We start from the raw sequence: 20,572 nt of genomic DNA on the forward strand, positions 1-20,572 counted from the left end.
GCTCAGATCTACCACACCAGACAAGACCCAAGGTGTAGATCTACCACACCAGACAAGACCCAAGGTGTAGATCTACCACACCAGACGAGACTCAAGGTGTAGATCTACCACACCAGACGAGACTCAAGGTGTAGATCTACCACACCAGACAAGACCCAAGGTGTAGGCTGTGCAAAGAGGCACCTGAAACAATCCAGCACATAACTGCAGGGTGTAAGATGCTGGCAGGTAAAGCATACATGGAGCGCCACAATCAAGTGGCTGGAATAATATACAGGAACATGTGTGCAGAATATGAACTGGAAACCCCAAGGTCAAAATGGGAAACACCCCCAAAGGTCGTGGAGAATGAGAGGGCAAAGATTCTGTGGGACTTCCAGATCCAGACTGATAGGATGGTAATGGCGAATCAACCAGACATTGTAGTGGTGGATACATTTTTTTTTAATTTGAAATGGTTTATTTCAAGCAATGAAGTAGAAATAATACACAACAGCAATATAAACATCAGTTATACATTCATACAGTAACTAATCCTAATGTCTAATTATCCTTTGGATAATTATGTCTATTGTCTAATTATCCTTAGGATAATAAGACATTAATAAATATTGCTTGAAAGGGAGTGGAAGGAAGCGAACTTATATAATCCCACCCCGTTATACTATAACCATTTTTTTACATGATTTATCAATATCCGGTTCCCGTTTTTTATCAGACAGAATTCATCAGAAGATAGAAGATAAAGAAAAGAGGAAAGCCGTTGTGGTGGATGTGGCAGTGCCAAGTGATTGGAACATCAGGAAGAAGGAACATGAGAAACTGGAGAAATACCAGGGGCTCAGAGAAGAACTGGAGAAAGCCTGGAAAGTGAAGGTGACAGTGGTGCCTGTGGTAATTGGAGCACTCGGGGCAGTAACCCCCAAGCTGGAGGAGTGGCTGGTATTTTTGGATGAGGTTCAACTTCCTCACTATTAACATTTCTGTTTCACTGTGTAAGACATAACTGTTTGTGTTCCAGATCACATTACATCATGTCCAACCAGTTTTGCTTTAATCCAACAAACTGGTGACTCAGAAAACCTGACAAAGTTGCATCCATCAAACACTGAGAAGATGAAGAAGCTAAAACATGTGGCTGTGGCTCCCCCTACAGGACAGTTTAGCAACTGGATGACAGAAACAGACTTCATTTACAACCAGAGAAGTCATTTTCAATGACCAAACACACTAAGGTACATTGAAAATAAAGAAAAAAAAACTCAGAAAACATGATTTTTATCAACACATTTATTTTAAGAAAATACTGACAAATGGTACAAACAACTATTTACACGGTGTGTGAAGAAACAGGAGGTGTTGGAGGTCTCAATGCTTTACTTCTTTGACAGTTTGGCTTGCTTGTTCTTGGGAGGGGCCCACTTTAAGCACATGGTGTCCACTGTGAAATACAAGAGACAGAGATTTATTTTATTAACTAGCACAAGAACAACGGAAACACTCCATTTGGCTATTGATGTTATATAATTACTGCACTTCAATTCAAATAAAAACAGTAATAAATTATTTAACATCGGTAAATTAGGTCAAAACAGCCATTATTCCATCATAAACTGAATTTTTTAGCCCCTCAAACTGCAATCTGAGCTGCTTCCTTCTCGTCACTTTTCATTTTAACCTCCTCTTTGTGCCGTTAATAAATGTAATTATAAAGCATTTTCTCTGCCGTGTGTGCATTACCACTGAAAGCCTCATGGGGTCGCCCCTGTTTGGAATTTTGTCATAACTATCAACTCCACAGGATAACTTTTGCATCTTACAACATTCAAAAGCTGAGTAAGTGGAACCAAACTGGTTGGTACTCTGCAGGGAAGTTGTTTGCCTCTAGATGGCGCCATGGCGCTTTCAGGAATCCTGGTCTGACTGAATCCAGTGGTTTTTATTGAGGCGTCACCTGCAAGTCCACGCCGCTGCACAACTGCAGTCAAAACATGTTCTAGTCCAAGTTGTTTTCTTATGGATCAATTCAGAATGTTTCAATTAATAAAGTTTTAAATCTTTGAATCAGCAGTCATCATCTGAGGCTACATCCTCTGCTGATCAGATGCAGTGAGTTAGTTGCCTCCCTCTGACAGCGTCATTTGCTTAATGAGCTGCACACATATAGGAATATATGAAGTCGGCCAATCAGAGGAGAGCCCTTTAGGATCTCTAATTGGTCCATTTTGTCCCCTCTGGGGCAGCAGGGGTGATTCCAGATTCCAGTTGGCTCGTCCTTGCTCCTGTACCTGACCGTGTACGTCCTTACTCGGTTGTGGAATCTGCCTCTGGCTCGTCTCGCGCCCCCAGCCGTCCCCCAACTCATCTGGATGAAGCTCATCTGCTGGACTATTTAAACGTGTAGTTGTAGAGTTAGAAAAGCTAATTCTTTTCTACGAGTTCTGGTACATCGCCTGTCTGTCCTGGGGGAGGATCCCATCTTCATGTGGACACCCCTGAGGTTTTTTCTTCTTCTTTTTTCGGAATCCCTTTTTTTTTTATTGAAATGACACACAAAAGTAAGACGCTGAAACATGTTATCTCATAAATAATTTATCAAAAATTGTTCTGGCAGGATTAAAATCTAAACTAGTATTACCAAATAAAATTGCAATATTTCACACAATTGATTTTTCCCACACCCCTACTTATTTATACTTTCTCTTCTGTATATTATGAAGTTAATGAAGGACTGTTTTAATTTGGTGAATGGGATTAACAGTGGGATGTAACAACACAGGTGTTACCTGAGTTGAAGTTCAAATTATTCCAAAACCTGAAAAGCCTCAAATGTTTTATATTCATCAACACACAATAGACACAATGATGTTCATACAAACATCTTCAGATGTTTCGAACAAAGATGATGCTCAAAAAGCAGAGTGGAGCAGGAACCAGCCTGAAGCAAAGCCCTCTTACCAGCAGAAAGCCTCAGCAGGTATTTTTGGATGAGGTTCAACTTCCTTACAATTAACATTTCTGTTTCACTGCATCATGACTGTGATTGTGTTGCAGATGACATTACATCATGTCCAACCAGTTTTGCTTTTAATCCAGCAAACTGGTGACTCAGAAAACCTGACATTAAACACAGATGATGAAGAAGCTGAAACATGTGGCTGTGGCTCCCCCTACAGGACAGTTTAGGAACTGGATGACGGAAACAGACGCACTGACATCCAGAGAAAAGTTATTGTTAATGACCAAACACATGCAAGGACACACATAAACCCTCAGAAAATGTGATTTTTTTACACATTTATTGCAAGAAAATACTGAGAGATTCTACAAGCAACTGTTTACACGTGTGTGAAGAAACAGGAGATCAGATATGGGAGGTCTCAATGCTTTACTTCTTTAAAACGTTCTCAGTGGTGTGTTAAGTATGATTATAAAGCTTTTAACCCTAAATCTAGCCACAGGGGTTGCAAGCCAGTAACTTCTGTGCCGGTCCCAAGCCCGGATAAATAGAGAGGGTTGCGTCAGGAAGGGCATCCGGCGTAAAAATTGCCAAAATAACCATGCGAATCATCCACAACACTTTAGACATACCGGATCGGTCGAGGCCCGGGTTAACAACGACCGCCACCGATGCTGTTAACCTACAGGGTGTCGGTGGAAATTTGACTACTGTTGGTGGAAGAAAGAGGGGAGGCAGAAGGGTCCGTGGCCAGAGAGAGAAGGGAAAAGGCAGGAACATAGGTTTGAGAATAGGGACTCTTAACGTTGGCACAATGACAGGGAAAGGCAGAGAGCTGGCAGACATGATGGAGAGAAGGAAGGTAGATGTACTGTGTGTGCAGGAGACAAGGTGGAAGGGCAGCAAGGCACGTAGTATTGGAGGAGGATACAAACTGTTCTATCATGGTGTTGATAGGAAGAGAAACGGGGTAGGTGTGATTCTGAAGGGGGAGTTTGTAAACAGTGTTCTAGAGGTGAAAAGAGTCTCAGACAGGATGATGAGCCTAAAGTTAGAAATTGAAGGGGTGATGGTGAATGTAGTCAGTGGGTATGCGCCACAGGTTGGCTGTGAGTTAGAAGTGAAGGAGAGATTCTGGAGTGAGTTGGATGAGGTCATAGAGAGTTTTCCCAGAGGAGAGAGAGTTGTTATTGGAGCAGACTTTAATGGGCATGTTGGTGAGGGCAACAGAGGTGATGAGGAGGTGATGGGCAGGTTTGGTGTGAAGGAAAGGAATCTGGAGGGACAGATGGTGGTGGACTTTGCGAAGAGGATGGAAATGGCTGTAGTCAACACTTACTTCCAGAAGAGAGAGGAACATAGAGTGACATACAGAAGTGGAGGTAGGAGTACTCAGGTGGACTACATCCTATGTAGACGAGGCCATTTGAGAGAGGTTAATGACTGCAAAGTGGTGGTAGGAGAGAGTGTAGCCAGACAGCACCGCATGGTGGTGTGTAAAATGACTCTGGAGGTCAGGAAGAAGAAGAGAGGGAAAACAGAAAAGAAGACCAAGTGGTGGAAGCTACAGAATGAAGAAACTTGTGAGGAATTTAGGCAGAAGTTGAGGCAGGTCCTGGGTGGTCAGGATGAGCTTCCAGAGGACTGGGAAACTACAGCAGAGATTATCAGGGAAACAGGTAGGAAGGTGCTAGGTGTGTCATCTGGAAAGAGGAAAGACGGTAAAGAGACTTGGTGGTGGAACGAGGAAGTACAGGAATGCGTCCAGAGGAAGAGGTTGGCTAAAAGGAAGTGGGATGTAGAAAGGACTGAGGAAGGTAGACAGGAGTACAAGGAAGCGCAGCGTAGAGTGAAGAGAGAGGTGGCAAAGGCCAAACAGAAAGCTTACGATGAGCTATATGACAGGTTAGACACAAAGGAAGGAGAGAAGGACTTGTACAGACTAGCCAGACAGAGAGACAGAGATGGGAAGGACGTGCAACAGATAAGGGTGATTAAGGACAGAGATGGAAAGGTGCTAACAACCCAGGAGAGTGTACAGAAAAGATGGAAGGAGTATTTTGAGGAGCTGATGAACGAGGAAAATGACAGGGAAAGAAGGGAGGAAGATGTGGTTGTTGTGGAGCAGGAAGAAGCAGAGATTGGAAAGGATGAGGTTAGGAAGGCTCTGAAAAGGATGAAGAGCGGAAAGGCCGTTGGTCCTGATGACGTACCTGTGGAGGTATGGAAGTGCCTAGGAGAGACAGCAGTGGAATTTCTAACAAGGTTGTTCAATAGGATTCTAGAGAGTGAGAAGATGCCTGAGGAATGGAGGAGAAGCGTTCTGGTCCCGATCTTTAAGAACAAGGGTGACATGCAGAACTGCAGCAACTATAGAGGAATAAAGTTGATGAGCCACACAATGAAGCTGTGGGAAAGAGTAGTGGAAGCCAGGCTTAGGAAGAAGGTGGAGATCTGTGAGCAGCAGTATGGTTTCATGCCCCGTAAGAGCACCACTGATGCCATTTTTGCTTTGAGAATGTTGATGGAAAAGTACAGAGAAGGTCAGAAGGAGCTGCATTGTGTGTTCGTAGATTTAGAGAAGGCGTATGACAGGGTGCCGAGGGAGGAGCTGTGGTACTGTATGAGGTCGTCTGGAGTGGCAGAGAAGTATGTCAGAGTAGTTCAGGACATGTATGAGAGAAGTATGACGGTGGTGAGATGTGCTGTAGGTCAGACAGAGGAGTTCAAGGTGGAGGTGGGACTACACCAAGGATCAGCTTTGAGTCCTTTTTTGTTTGCTATGCTGATGGACAGGCTGACAGACGAGGTAAGACAGGAATCTCCCTGGACAATGATGTTTGCGGATGACATTGTAATTTGCAGTGAGAGTAGAGAGCAGGTGGAGGAACAGCTAGAGAGGTGGAGGTTTGCTCTGGAAAGAAGAGGTATGAAGGTCAGTCGTAGTAAGACAGAATACATGTGTCTGAACGAGAGGGATCAAGGTAGAAGCGTTAGGTTACAGGGGGCTGAGGTGAAGAAGGTGCAGGAGTTTAAGTACTTGGGGTCAACAGTTCAGTGTGATGGGGAGTGTGGAAAAGAGGTGAAGAGGCGAGTGCAGGCAGGTTGGAGCGGTTGGAGGAAAGTGTCAGGAGTGTTGTGTGACAGAAAAGTGCCAGCAAGACTCAAAGGAAAGGTGTACAAGACAGTGGTGAGACCAGCTCTGCTCTATGGGTTAGAGACGGTAGCAGTGAGACAGAGACAAGAGGCTGAGATGGAGGTAGCAGAGATGAAGATGTTGAGGTTCTCCTTAGGAGTGACCAGGTTAGACAGGATAAGGAACGAGTACATCAGAGGGACGGCTCATGTTGCCTGTGTTAGCGACAAAGTCAGAGAAGCCAGACTGAGATGGTTTGGACATGTACAGAGGAGGGATAGTGGATATATTGGTAGAAGGATGTTGGAGATGGAGCTGCCTGGCCGGAGGGCAAGAGGACGGCCAAAGAGGAGATATATGGATGTCTTAACAGAGGACATGAAGTTGGCTAACGTTAGGGTAGAAGATGTTCATGATAGAGTGAGGTGGAAAAGGATGATTCGCTGTGGCGACCCCTGATGGGAAAAGCCGAAAGAGAAAGAAGATAAAGCTTTTAACCCAAATCCCACAACCTAAATGTCTTAAAGCTATATTTTATATTTATTTGATGCCTCTGTTTCCAACACATCCTCCAGGCCATTGGTGTTAAGTTGATCTGAGTAGCTCCGCCCTCGATCCCCCCCCTTTCTGCAAGATGTGTCTTGCATGAGTGAAGAGCTTGACAGAAGGGGGGGGCACAAACGACCCCGACTGACAGTCTAGGGAACGGTGATTGTTTAGTTACCTTGCACAGCAAATTAAAGTGCCAGAAATAAAGTGACTATGTGCTTGTAATTTTTCAAGGAAGGGTTAAGTTTAGGATTACGGGTTATGGTTAAGCTGCTATTCAGAGGCAACCAGTTTAAATTTTAAGTTGATACAGATGCGATTTGAGGTCCAGCGCCGTAATTTAACCTTCTTAGTCTCTCATAAGGAGACAAATTGATGAATCTGTGTGTACTTTAACTTGAGGGGTTGTGAATAGTGGGAACTCAATTGTTTGGGGCTGGGAGACTGATGCTGATATTTCAATGCATAAATGTGCTGAGCTTTTTGTTTTTTGGGTGGCACTTTCCTCCACATAGGTCATTTGCATAAAGTCTCTCAGTTGCTGGTAAAAAAAAAACAAGACAGATAAAGTTTACTTTGTAATGCCTTTATTCCACAAAACTTCCTGACAGAGAAAGGTGGGGTTACCCCTGGATAGTTTGCCAGTCCATTGCAGGGCAACAATGAGACAAACAACCAACCACACATTTACACCAAAGTGACTATGTAAATTCACCAACTAACTTATGAATTTTAATTCTGGGAGGAAGCTGGGGGACCCGGAGAAAAGCCATACAAGCACGGGGAGAACATGCAAACTCCACACAGAAAAGACCCTCTTTGGATCAGAATCAGGGCCTTCTTCTGGGAAGTGAGTGCTAACCACTACACCACTGTGGAGCCTCCTACCATTTTGTAAAGTTAAAGAGGATTTGCTCGTTGGGACTAGGAATGTAACATCCAATTCCTGAAAACAGAAACAGGATAACAAATTGATCTCAACAATCAGCTCAGAGGGTTTTTACTTTGTGTTGATTTTTGCAGTGGACTCACCAACATCTGGAATTATGACGCTGCCATTTGGCTTTATGACCAGCAGTTCCCAGTAAGTATGGTCTTCAGTTTTTCCAGGCACACCGTTGATACTCTCCAGGTAAGGACCATAGTTTAAATCCTCCTTGTAAGTGAACCTGGAGGACAGATCAGACAGTGAGTAATACGATAAACATTCTCCATTTAATAGTCAAGAAAAAGATCATTTTATTCCATAATTTTTTTAGATAATTGTGGAAGAAATTGTTTTTAGTTTGTTCATTGTTTAAATGTATTTTTAAATGTTAACACAAACTACCCTTTTCAGAAACAGTTCTATGTTTTTTCTGCTTCTTACCTCAACTAGGAAGAGGGGGTTTTACGACAATATGTCCTTAGCAGATAAGGAAAGAATACTGTTTGAATTGAAAAAATAGTTCACTAGACGACACCCCTAATGAACTTTTCAACTTTGTTTGTCTGCTTGGAAGTAGTAACCTCATACTTCTATTTTCAGTAAAAGGACAAGGAAAGGAGCATTCCTTTGAGAGAGAGAAAGAAAGAATGGTGCTGGGAGTCCCCTATCACACTTTTGTCTCTTCTCCCCTGTTTCCAAGAAACATACTTGTTGTTGTGGTTTGTGGTTTCCTATTGTGTTTTTCTTTATTGTCTAGATGTATCTATCTGGCAATAATGACAGTAAATTTTCCCTGAAACTCCATGTTTGCCCAACAGTAGCTGGGAAAGGCTCCAGCAACTCTGTGACCTCGATGGATGGATGGATGGATGGATGGATGGATGGATGGATGGATGGATGGATGAAGATGGATGAACATGACATTGTTTAGTATAAATCACAGATTTGAGTTAGTGTCTTGCCTAATTAGTCTCCTCAATATGAAATCACCCAGAAATGTTAAGTAAAACAAGAGTGTTGTCTAAATATTTCCTAAAACTGCAGGAGGGTCATTTATCCATCCATCCATCCATCCATCTTCTTCCGTTTGTTCCTTTTCGGGGTCATGGGGCTGCTGGAGCTTATCCCAGGGTCATTTAATGTAAATGGTCATCTCATTCTCTTGAAGAAAATTCCAAACCATCACACCTTTTTTAGTGAATTTAACATGTGTTGATGTAGCAGGAATTCAAACAGAACCTTCTTTGCTGGACCATTCAGTCTAAAAACTGACCAAATGAATGTACATCAGAAACAGACAAGTATATAATGTGGTCTCACTTGAAGTTAGCATTAGATTTCCTGAGTCTCTTCATGGCTCCTATCAGTATCCCTCTGTAAGCCACAGAAGCATTATAGGTCTTCTTCACTCCCTGAAACTTGTTCTTTACCACAATGGTAATGGGATCTAGGTTGTTGTCTGAGAAAAGACTCGCATTAAAGCAAAAGGAAATTCTTGAAAAGGAATACTGGAAAACGGGGGGTCTTGAGCTTACCTTGACGGACAGTATCAGAATGCCTTAGGAGGGCAGCAGCACCAGCATGGCTGCCACGATCAGAGTTGGCACCTTCATCATCCCCCTCATCACCTGCTGGACACCCAAAGAAGAAGCTCTTTATCCAGTGACCTCTGTTATCTATCACAGCTGACCAAACGTGAAAAAATGTTCCCCCGAGCCTCTTCACTATAGATCACAACATCATCTGCAAACATCGTGATCTACAGACAGTCTTGCTAACTTGAGAATCATGCCTTCAATCGGATTTAGGAAAAACTTCCATGGCTGCCTGTCAGCTCTCAGATCTCAGATCTTCCAGGACTCCAACTCGCTGCGCAGCTTCTTACCTTGTGTCAGCAGAATCAGCACAGCTGCTGTGAAGATCACCCTGAAAGCCATAACTGGAAGTGTCCAACACCAGCTGATCTGCAGAATAAATAATCTTCCTGTCATTTAAACACGCCCTGTTCCCCTCCTAGCTACCTCTTAGCCACGCCCCCAAACCTCACCTGTTCCTTTTGTTCTCAGAAATCTGTTTTCAAAGCTCCTAGGTAGTTCAGCTGCCAGAATTTTACATTTATTTCCTGAAGTTTTCGAATAATTTAAATGACAAAGCGGATCTCCTTTTTACAAAATAAATCAATTTGGCTGATGTTTGATTTACTTCAACCTTTTAGGGAAAACATTTAATATTTTTAAAAGCTTTTTGGATCAGCAGAAAAGTACTTTTGAGTTTTCACACAACAATAAATGGAGAAACCTCATTTTCTATAAGAACCGGTCGTTCTGATGTACATCAAACAGCACAGAGTGGACTTACAAAATACATCCAACTAATGCAATAAAGATTTTACATCTAACGGTAATTTATAACATAAAATTAAGCAAAAGGATTCATAATAGTCTGATATTAAAGCTGGTACTCCTAAAGTTTTTTAAGCCAAAGTTGAATCACAAAGGAAATGTCTGGCTTTGTGATGTTTCTGCTTGTTGTACATCCAGAATGTGTTTTGGAGAGCAAAACTTTGTCTTCTAACAATCTTAGATATTAATTGAATTGTTGCCAAAATGACTTAATACACTCCTAGTTTTTATTCTGTAGGAAATTCTTGTAAGTGTAGTTTTACCAGTTTTAGACAGAACCAGCAGTTCTCAGAAAACTTGTTTTTATGCCATTGGGTATTCTCTTAAATTGAGTTTAACTTGTTTCATCTGTATTAGACGGAGCATCCAAACTATTTTTAGCCCGAAGACAGCCAGTATGCACCCGGCCTACGCCATAACATTCATTAGAAATCTTTATGAGCACTTTTAAAATATATAGATGAAGAAAGTAAAGCTCAAGTTATAGGATATGAATTTTCACGATCTTTAAACGCCTCTTCACCTCTGCTCCCCGTAGCCTCACTGTTCCTCTTGAGTTCCTCTCTTTTCACAAAGATGTTTTGTCTTTTCACCTGAGCTGACCTTCATTCCTCTCATTTTTATAGTAAACCTCAACCTCTCTGATGTTCCTTCACCAGTTTTTAACAGAACCAGCAGTTCTCAGAAAAACTTGTTTTTATGCTGTTGGGTATTCTCATAAATTGAGTTTAACTTGTTTCACCTGTTTTAGACGAAGCATCCAAACTTCATTAAATGCAACTTTAAATAAGCATAAAACTGTCTGGTTGTGACCCATGCAGGGACACTTGTAGAACTCCTCATGACTGTGAAGTTACTTTCAACATGTACCATTATAGATTTCTCGTCATTGGTTTTCAAAATCCTTTACCCTACAGTGTTACTGTAGGGTAATTTTACAGACGTTCAAATGTATTTTTAAATGTTAACTCAAACGGACCTTTTTATCTTTTCAGAAATAGTTCTATGTATTTCCTGGTGGTATGTTTTTTTTACCCTAGGTCTGACCTAGAAGCTTGTTGCACGAGTGAAATTTGGTCCAGAGAGGCATTCTCTGTTGGTTCTGATCACACTCCGTGACTTACTTACTTACATACATACATACATACATACATACATACATACATACATACACACATACACACACACACACACACACACACACACACACACACACACACACACACACATACATACATACATAAATAAATAATGGGAAATTCAAATAGAAAACTAGAAATTAACAGGAGATGCAAGAATATATGGACAGAGCTCATCCAGGTTGAAATAAACATTAATGAGAAAATGGGGGAAAAAAAATACATTTTTAATGGGAATATTGGAGTATAGTCATGTGCTGGATTAGTTCAATGGTTACAAATTAAAAACAGAATAAAAAATAAACAAAAATAGTGAAGAATTAACATGTTCAAAACTGTGGTTAGATGAAGCAACAAGAAGAAAGAATGGCATTCAGAACGTAAAACCAGAGAAGCTTGTCTGGTGGCAAAGAGAGAAGATGATGAGTCAGTTGTGACCCAACTCTGACCCTTGCAGCTGATTTCTCCACACCCCCTCCACACCGACTGCTCCTCCGTTGACGGCTCATTACCCATTATTATATTACCAATTAATTAAACATCAATTATTGATGTTTTTTCTAAATGGGTAGAATATCTTCCATGTGCAACACAGGATGCTATTACAGTGGCTAAAGCTATTTTTAGAAAGAATAACCCCAACCTTTGGCATACAACAAGTGATAAGAAGTGATAATGGGATCCATTTTGCAAATCAAGTGATAGAAAAAAATGGCTCAACACCTTTGTATTGATCTAAAGAGACATTGTAGTTATCATCCACAATGTTCAGGGTTAGTAGAGAGAACCAATGGTACTATCAAATCAAAGTTAAAGAAATGCATGGAAGAGACAAACAGACAGTGGCCTGACTGTATAGTAAGCATGCGTATCACACCCACAGCAGGTCAACCTTTAACGCTTTTTGAAATGTTGTATGGACGTTCTTATAGGTTACCAGACCTTGATTCTACACAGCAACTTTCTCCAGATGATGATGCAACTTTAGTGGATAATTTGAGAAAAATATTTACCGCTAAAGATGTGCAAAGGAGAATAAAGTGCCAGATTCCTTTTCATCTCCACAGGAAACCTCACCAGTGCAGGTCGGTGACTGGGTGTTTGTGAAGACCATAAAAAGGAAGTATTGGTCTAGCCCACGGTGGCAAGGCCCACACCAAGTCCTGCTACCCACACCAACAGCTACCAAAAGCTGTAAGCGAGCTCATTAAAATCAGGATTGTCCAGAGTCTACTGTTACAAAAGAGGGGCTATGAATCTTTTGAATTTGAGGCAAAACTTTTTACATTATGTTTGTTTGTATGGATTTCTTGTTTGACTGGATGCATCAGAGAAAAGAAAAGGAGAGAGTGGGATGTTTAAGATGGGGGATAAGGGTTCAAAATAAATAAATAAAAGGGGGTTGAAGAGTTTAGAGTAGGAGGGGGTAGATTTACAAAAAAATCATCATCATTACTGTGGGGTGCAGATGTTAGTCAAAAGAGCAGAACATGCCCACAGACGCACTTAAATGTTACAAACATAGCTGTTGGCTCTGAAAACCTTCACACACATACATGTCAACACGTACACAATGCCACTACAGCTCACACACACATACTTATGCATACAAACAAATGACAGGCATATAACATTCATAGTATGTATCATGTGTACTATTTGTGCTCAGGTGAGCGACTCTTCAAAAGTCTCAAATGTTTTATATTCATCAACACACAGGAGACACAATGCTGTTCAGAGATGCTGCTCAAAGAGCAGAGTGGAGCAGGAACCAGCCTGAAGCAAAGCCCTCTTCCCAGCAGAAAGCCTCAGCAGGTATTTTTGGATGAGGTTCAACTTCCTCACCATCAACATTTCTGTTTCACTGCGTCATAACTGTGTTTGTGTTGCAGATCACATTAACCAACCAGTTTTGTTTTAATCCAGCAAACTGATGATCCAGAAAACCTGACATAGCTTCATCAAAACAGAGATGATGAAGCTGAAACATGTGGCTGTGGCTCCCCCTACAGGACAGTTTAGGAACTGGATGACAGAAACAGACGCACTGACGACCAGAGAAAAGTTATTGTTAATGACCAAACACACAAATGTACACAGAAAATAAAGACAAAAATCCCAGAAAATATATTTTTTATGAACACATTTATTGTAAGAAAATACTGACAGATGCTACAAACAACTATTTACACGGTGTGTGACGAAACAGGAGGTGTTGGAGGTCTCAATGCTTTACTTCTTTGACAGTTTGGCTTGTTTGTTCTTGGGAGGGGCCCACTTTAAGCACAAAGTGTCCACTGTGAAAGACAAGAAACAGAGATTTATTCAATTAACAAGCACAAAAACAATTTGAACACTCCATTTGGCTATTACTATAAATACTACACTTCAAATCATATTAAAAACAGTAATAAATTATTTAACTTCTGTAAAATAGGTCAAAATAGCCATTATTCCATCATAAACTGAATTTTTTAGCCCCTCAAACTGCATTCTCAGCTGCTTCCTTCTCATCTCTTTTCATTTTAACCTCTTCTTTGTGCTGTCACGAACATAAATGTTACTAATTAGTATTAAAAGGGAACAGCTGTCTGCTCTGAAACATCTTTTCTCTGCTTTGTGTGCAGTACCACTGACAGCCTCATGATGTCACTGTTCAGCCCCTGTTTGGAATGATGTCATAACCACCAACTCGCAACCTGCAAGTCCACGCCGCTGCACAACTGCAGTAAAAACATGTTCTAGTCTATGTTGTTCTCTTACAGATCAATTCAGAATGTTTTTATTAATAAAGTTTTCAATCTTTGAATCAGCTCTCATCATCTGAGGCTACATCCTCTGTTGATCAGACGCAGTGAGTTAGTTAGTCGCCTCCGTCCGACAGCGGCGTTCGCTAAATGAACGTCTGAAGTCGGCCAATCAGAGGAGAGCTCACGCCCTTTACGACCTCTGATTGGTCCATCACTGATTTGAGCTGCAGGTGAACCACAGGAACACTTTCAGAGTCACTGAGAAGCCTCGAACATCTGGATGCACAGATGTTCAGAGAGAATGTCATGTTCTGCTAGAGAAGGCAAACATTTGATGAAGGTCTGGCGTAATTGAGAGGGACATCAAGATGGCGGCAGACATCACCAGCTGGACAGACGTTTAGGCGGAGACGTTGCTTCGCTCTCAAGGAAACACATCGAGCTCACAGACAGATGTGTAACAAATGTAACCCTTTCAAAGTCTGCGTTCAGAATTGTAAAAAACTTGTATTAAAGCTTAAAACATAAAAATAAAGTTTTTTTCAGAGTCATGGAGGGACTTCAGGTCCTGTCATCGTCGTCTGTGACTGAATCTTTCCTCAGGTTCTGTGCTCACCTGTGATGGGGGGTTTCTTGTACTGGGCGCTCTTCAGGTGCTCCTCCACCAGCTTGGGGGTCACGCAGATGACGTGCTGACCCTTCCAGTACTTCACCATGTTGAGCGACTGCAGCGTGCTGATGATGTCACTCTGCGTGATGCTGGTCATCTGGCTGTGAATCAGAATTCCCAAAGAAGCTGAAGCCTTCCCTCCCACCAGCACAACTGAGGCCAGCAGGAGGCGGGGCTCTGACGTCTACCTGAGGTCTTTGATGGACAGAGTTCCTCTGAAGTCCCGCAGGATCTCCAGCAGCACCCAGGACCAGTAACTCCTGTAGCTCAGCTTCCCCAGATCCGACAGCGGTTTCTCAGGGGAACCCACCGAGTTCTCCAGCTTAGAGAGCTCATAACCTGCAAACACGAGAGCAGTGGAGCCGCCAATCAAAGCCAAAGTAAAGAGCAGATCAGTTTTCTAAAGGAAAAAACCTGCAAAATAGACAAATTCAACGTAAAACGAGACTTTTAGATGAACAGTTCAGTGATCAGACCAGGGCTCCAGACTAACTTTTTTCACTAGGAGCACAGTGGCCCCTAACTGAAAATTTTAGGGGCGCAACCAGAAAATTTAGGGGCGCATACCGTAAATCAACATTCTAACCAAATCTACTAATTTCCACTGTATTACTAATAAATACATTAATAATAGATGCAGAAATTACAATGTGCTGTTTCAAATTCAGTGTCACATTTTATTCTGCACTTTTGAAGATGCAACAACAGGTAAACTGACAGCACCATCACTGTCATGACAGTACAAAAAGTAAAGAAAACGGATGGAAATGTATCTTTGTGACACCAAATAGGTGCAGCCAAGATGCACAATAAGCGTGTTTGAGATCACCCAGGTGGACTCAACGCTGCGCAGATCACCTGGTGTGTGACATATATTTTTGTTTTTGCTCAAACATCAACTGTCAATCATCACAAAAATATTGCGAGAAAGGGGTGGAAGCAAGGGGCAAACCTACCCGAACACAGCTGGAAACTAGAGACTACAAAACAATGCATTATGGGACATGTGTCCTGATGGTTTTTGTAGTGGAGTGATTAATTAAAATAATTTAAAATACCAATTCATTAAAAAAGGCTACATAAATCACAAAACATTAAAATAATCATAAAATATATAATAACACAGATCATACTAAGGGGGAGAAGAATATTAAAACTAAACTGAATGTTAAGGACAACTCCAATTTCATGTTCTCCTTCAGTCTTGCTGCACTGCAGATCCGGCCCCCCGGTTTCCCCAACGATCCAGGCGCGGCGCCGGTTCATCTCAAGCACGTCTATCGTTGCATTTTCCCCACGTATTTTCAGTGAGTCTAAAACTAATGTTGTTTTTACTCGAGCGTGTTTAAAGTTCAAGCCCCGTTAGCTGTCACGCATGTACATGTGGGACATTTATTCTCCTCAGCTGACCCGACTCCCGCGGGAGCGGTGTGCTGCCGTAACGGCCGTGCATAAACCCTTTGATGCGCCGCCGTAACCGTAACCAAAACCTAAACCTTCCTCCGGGTCTGTGCGACCCAGAGAAAAGTTCAGCACGGACTGCATGTATTTAGAAAATTACGAGCGAATATATACGTTCTAAAAAGGAAAGTAAGGAACTCCTTAATGTGGTCCGGGGAGGGAGGGGGCTGTCAGGTTTCCTGCTTTCAAACCCTGTCATTGTCACGCCCCCAAGAGTCATATACCCCACTGTGATTGGTTGGTCAGCTTCGCGCACGACAATGAAAAAGTGTCATTCATACAAACTGGCGGGCTGCAGTAACATTAAACCTTCATATTAAGGCGGGGACCGCAAAATATCATCTTGGGGGCCGCAAATAGCCTGCGGGCCGCGAGTTTGAGACCCCTGCTGTACACTGTGGCACTGGTACATTAGCCGCAGGTCGGAAGAACGAATCAATAGTTCGCTTACCCATAGTTCAGACGCACATATCAGGTTGTGACATTTGTCTCCGTTTCCTTCCCACAGATGTTTACGCGCACTCGATTATCTCTAGGCCCCGCCCCCTCCACGCATTTTAGCCACTCACAGTGGCTTTCCCTATTCTTCTCACACGCAGTGGCCGCCTCACACACAGGCATCACGCGAGAGTGTACGTGCTCGCGTTTCATGAGTATGTGCGCGAGTGTGTGTGCCTGCCTGCATGCGTGTGCGCTCGCGTCTCATTGATTATTTCATTGATCATTGACGTGCCCCTTCCACGTTTAATGTATAAAAAATACGAAGGGTGGGGGAGGCAAATTTACTGGTCGCACATGTGCGACTGGATGTAAAATTCAGTCGCACACTCTCAAATTTTGGTCGCAAAATGCGACCAATTGCTCGCAGTCTGGAGCCCTGCAGACAGAAACGGAGATGTTTCTGCTCCAGCAGAGGACTTCTAACTTAACATTATTTCAATGTCTGAACTCCCACTCACTGAAAGCGATGAGGAACTTCCCATAACCTCTGCGCTGGTAAGGCGGCAGCGTGAGAATGCACGCCACGTTGTTTCCATCCGGAGACTCCTTCTCCTGAGGAGAGGACAAAGTTAAAGCAACAGGCGTGAGGCTGAGCTGAAAGGCAGGAGCTTCTGGGAGCTCTAAATCAATGGATCTATCATGTTGCCATATTCTTATTGTGGCTTTGAACCTTTAATAAAAAGATTTTGGTTCAGGTTTGACTCAACAATCAAATCAATACTTCAAAAAACCGGAGTGTCGCCGTGACTCACTTTGGAGAAGTAGCCGACGATGTGCGCCCCCTGCTTGTTGACCTCAGTGAGGATGTAGAAGATGAAGGGCTCCACGTCAAAATAAAGCGTCTTATGGTCGAGGAACAGTTTGGCCAGAAGACAGAGATTCTGACAGTAAATCTGCAGACAGGAAGCAACAATCAGACAAAACGGCGTCTGCAGTTCAGATGTTCCCAGACGGCGGCGGCGTGGCGGTTAGCACTCTCGCCTCGCAGCGAGGAGACTCTGGTTTTCTCCACCTTCCACCCACAGTTGAATGCGAGTGTGGCCTCCAACCGACAGAGGCTGGGATAGGCTCCAGCAACCCCGTGATCCCGAAAGGGAATCAGCGGATTTGGAAGATGGATGTTTCCAGGACGCTCACCTTGTGGTCCCGCCCGTCCACCTCGTACACGGAGATGTTGCTCCGCCTGTAGATCTCCTTGCCGGGGGGCTGCCTCCACTGACAGTGAGACTGAAAGAAGAAGAGGGGGGGGTCAGACTTTCCTTGGTTTTCATCATCACGCTGCTGCGTCATGGAGAGCCTGAATGGAGGCAAACACGCGTGAGCGAACACAAAGCAGAACAGCAGCTTCCCGTCAGAAACAGCCGGCAGTCCGTCTGCAAAGACCGGACGTCTTCTCACGGCACAAGAGGCGTTTAAAGTGAACCAATATAATGTGTCCACAACTAAAGATAACTTTAAAAAATAAAATAAAACAGAAAATAATTGAACCCAAATACAGGAAACACGTCTATTACAAAAATATCTATTGCTACATTTCAGGAGCATCAAATGAAACCAGAACAGAATATAAATAAAGTCAGTTGTCTAGTTTTTTGTTTTACTTTTAGTAACTTTAAAGACCCACGGCGATAAAACTTGTTGTTTTTGGGGTTTTGAACATGTTTTTGTGGCATTTTTCTTATGATGAAAGACGTATAGAAAGATAATTAAACCTAAATTTGCCTTTCTCAGTATTTCTTTATTCAAATCGTTGTAAATCAGACAGCTGCCGATATGTGAAAGAGGACGAGAGCTGAACTGACCAGGTGATATCTGAACGTCTTCTCGTACTTCATGTATTTGAGACAGTACTCGCAGATCCACAGCTTGGGCTGCTTCCCGTAGTCTTCAGGAAATGGAGAGAAGTACCAGGCGTCAATTTCAAAGTTTCCTATCTGGATTTTATCCACGTATTTCACTTTGGTGATCTGTACATCCAAAGACGAAACCATTAAAGGGTGAGAAGTTCCACAGGCTGACAGTCAAAGCACACAGAGAGGACGTCCACGTACCGCTTCGTGCTCCTTCTCCAGTGCGGCTGTCGTCGGGTCCATCTCTGCGTACGTCTGAAAAAGGAAGCCGTTAAGCCGACACGACCAGCATCACTGACAGCCACGCCGCAAAGCAAACGTCTCCACCTTCTGCACGTGGTTGATCTCATCGTGCTTGCGCTTCTGGTTGCGTGTGATCTTCCTCTCAGGCTGGTCTCCCAGATCCCCAACGCCTCCAACCTCAGTGCTCTTCCTCACGGCGTCCTTCACCGTCTTGGTCAGCGCCAGGCGGGACTTTCCCACCCATTCGTCCAGACGGCGGTTGACTACAAGAACCATCAGATGAATCAGGTGAAGAGACGCACAGAGGAGGACCAGGAGGGGTAGCAGAAGTGTACTTACAGCCCACGTAGTGCACGTAGAACTCCTCCCTGCCCTCCTGCTCGTTCAGCCGGGACTGGATCACCTCCGCTGTGTCTGAAAACAATCAACAGATTTACAAACGGAGATTAAACAGGCAGTCCAGACAGCAGAATGTCATTTAAAAAGAAAAATAATGCTGTTTACTACATGCGTGGTGGTGCTTACTGGGATAGCTTATGCTTCGATTTCAATTCAGAACAAGGTACAGGGAACTTAGCGGACATTTGTGAGCCAACGGCAGCTTTCTCACGAGTTTGGATCGATTTCACAGCTTCGTGAAGATGAATAAAAACCTACTCCTTAAACACGGAGAAAACTCTCACATCGTGAGAAGTTATATTAATGAGCACGGTAAAGAGGCGTCACAGGTTCAAGCCCTTACTGCAGGATAATAAACTGCACTCGCATGTAATCACCCAAAATGAACGATCCTTTGAAAAATATCAAAAATGGCAGAATCACATGACATGTCTAATGGTGATTACTGAGTCTTCCCGCGAAAACAAAGGCAATCATTAAGACGTAAAATATTAATAACTTGCTTAATTTCCGCTCTATAGATGTATTTTATGTATTTCTGTGTTTATGATTGGAAGCTCTATCGTTTGTGGTCAGCATCTTTTGTCTCTGGACCTTAGAAATGTGTGGCCTGTGGTCCCTAATTAAAGCAGATTTGATCTTTGTTTACATCGTTGTTGTTGTGGTTCATCAAATGATGTCCAATGATGCTAACAGCTGATGAAATGCTAACAGTGTTTACAAACCAAACAGAAACAGCGAGCCAAACACTCAGTCATAAAAATAAAAAATAAATCTACTTTAACCTTTTATTCCTTTAAACTAATTATTTCCTTAATGACAGTATTGTTAACATGATCGAAGCAAAAATACACACCAGCTAGGCAGCGTTTTTTGTTTACATCCTCCCTCTCTAAATTGAGCATTTTTCTGCTAATTTGTTCATTTTTGTCGTCTACCGACTCACTGCTGTTGCTTTACCGGAACGGGAACTTCACTCACGCCATGTTTTGTCCGCTCTTTGACACAAATACGTCACTCCGATTTCCACCGACACCTCCTGCTCCCTCCCGCCGCAGAGCACCCCGCCTCCCTCCGGGGTGTGCTGATTACTCGAGGCCCCGGCTTCTCGTGTCCGGCCGTGGGCCTCCGCCTCGTCCTCCTCCCCGCCGCTGCCGTTGGAGGAGCACGCGGCGGGCATGCTGCTTTCCAGCTCCCCCCGCTCGTGCTCGGGTCGACTCGAGTCCATTTCCACACCGATTCGGGGTTCCGAGTCCTTATTGTTGCTGTAGTTCTTGTGAAAGGCGCTCCCGCCCGTCATCCCTGACGCTTCTGCGCAAACACGCGCTGCGATTCTGCGCAGTTCGACCACAGGTTGCCGGGGAAAAAAGATGGCGCCTCGAACGATCTCTGACTACATTTCCCACAAGCCCTACCGACTGACCTGTGGCAAACGGACCGTATATAACCGTTTGTAGTACATTACGTAGCGGTGCATATTCCATAAGAGTTTAAAAGCCTTTTCCATTTCTGCTCCAAAAACTGAACGTTTTAATTTAAAAATAGGTTTAACTACGTTAGAATGATCAAATAACACAAATGAATT

The 20,572-nt window shown here is 43.1% G+C and overlaps 2 protein-coding genes across 4 annotated transcripts; both read right to left on the minus strand.

The window, feature by feature from the left end:
- Positions 1-1,275: 1,275 nt before the first annotated feature.
- kat8 (K(lysine) acetyltransferase 8) lies at positions 1,276-20,374 on the minus strand. 2 transcript variants are annotated; one of them, XM_011477750.4, is made up of 11 exons: positions 19,969-20,374; positions 18,928-19,002; positions 18,673-18,851; positions 18,547-18,600; positions 18,298-18,462; positions 17,633-17,722; positions 17,248-17,388; positions 16,954-17,047; positions 14,722-14,872; positions 14,480-14,634; positions 1,276-1,441 (listed from the first exon to the last, which is right to left on the minus strand). In XM_011477750.4, exons 1-11 carry the CDS (start codon positions 20,285-20,287, stop codon positions 1,377-1,379), a joined length of 1,488 nt encoding a protein of 495 aa, XP_011476052.1. In that variant the 5' UTR covers positions 20,288-20,374; the 3' UTR covers positions 1,276-1,376. The 2 variants fall into 2 exon arrangements, with proteins under 2 accessions (XP_011476052.1, XP_004071166.1); XM_004071118.5 differs by lacking the exon at positions 1,276-1,441 and adding an exon at positions 13,226-13,410 and having other exon boundaries at positions 19,969-20,366.
- LOC101156171 (transcobalamin-1) lies at positions 7,215-9,572 on the minus strand. Of its 2 annotated transcripts, none has more exons than XM_004071119.5 (5): positions 9,458-9,572; positions 9,108-9,203; positions 8,893-9,031; positions 7,677-7,813; positions 7,215-7,590 (listed from the first exon to the last, which is right to left on the minus strand). In XM_004071119.5, the coding sequence occupies exons 1-5, from the start codon at positions 9,561-9,563 to the stop codon at positions 7,529-7,531; spliced, it is 540 nt and encodes a 179-aa protein (XP_004071167.2). In that variant the 5' UTR covers positions 9,564-9,572; the 3' UTR covers positions 7,215-7,528. The 2 variants fall into 2 exon arrangements, with proteins under 2 accessions (XP_004071167.2, XP_011476051.1); XM_011477749.4 differs by having other exon boundaries at positions 9,108-9,200; positions 9,458-9,552.
- Positions 20,375-20,572: the final 198 nt, after the last annotated feature.

The sequence above is a fragment of the Oryzias latipes genome, chromosome 8, assembly GCF_053564925.1.
Source record: "Oryzias latipes strain Hd-rR chromosome 8, Olatipes_Hd-rR_3.1".
In the NCBI taxonomy this organism is placed as follows: domain Eukaryota; kingdom Metazoa; phylum Chordata; class Actinopteri; order Beloniformes; family Adrianichthyidae; genus Oryzias; species Oryzias latipes.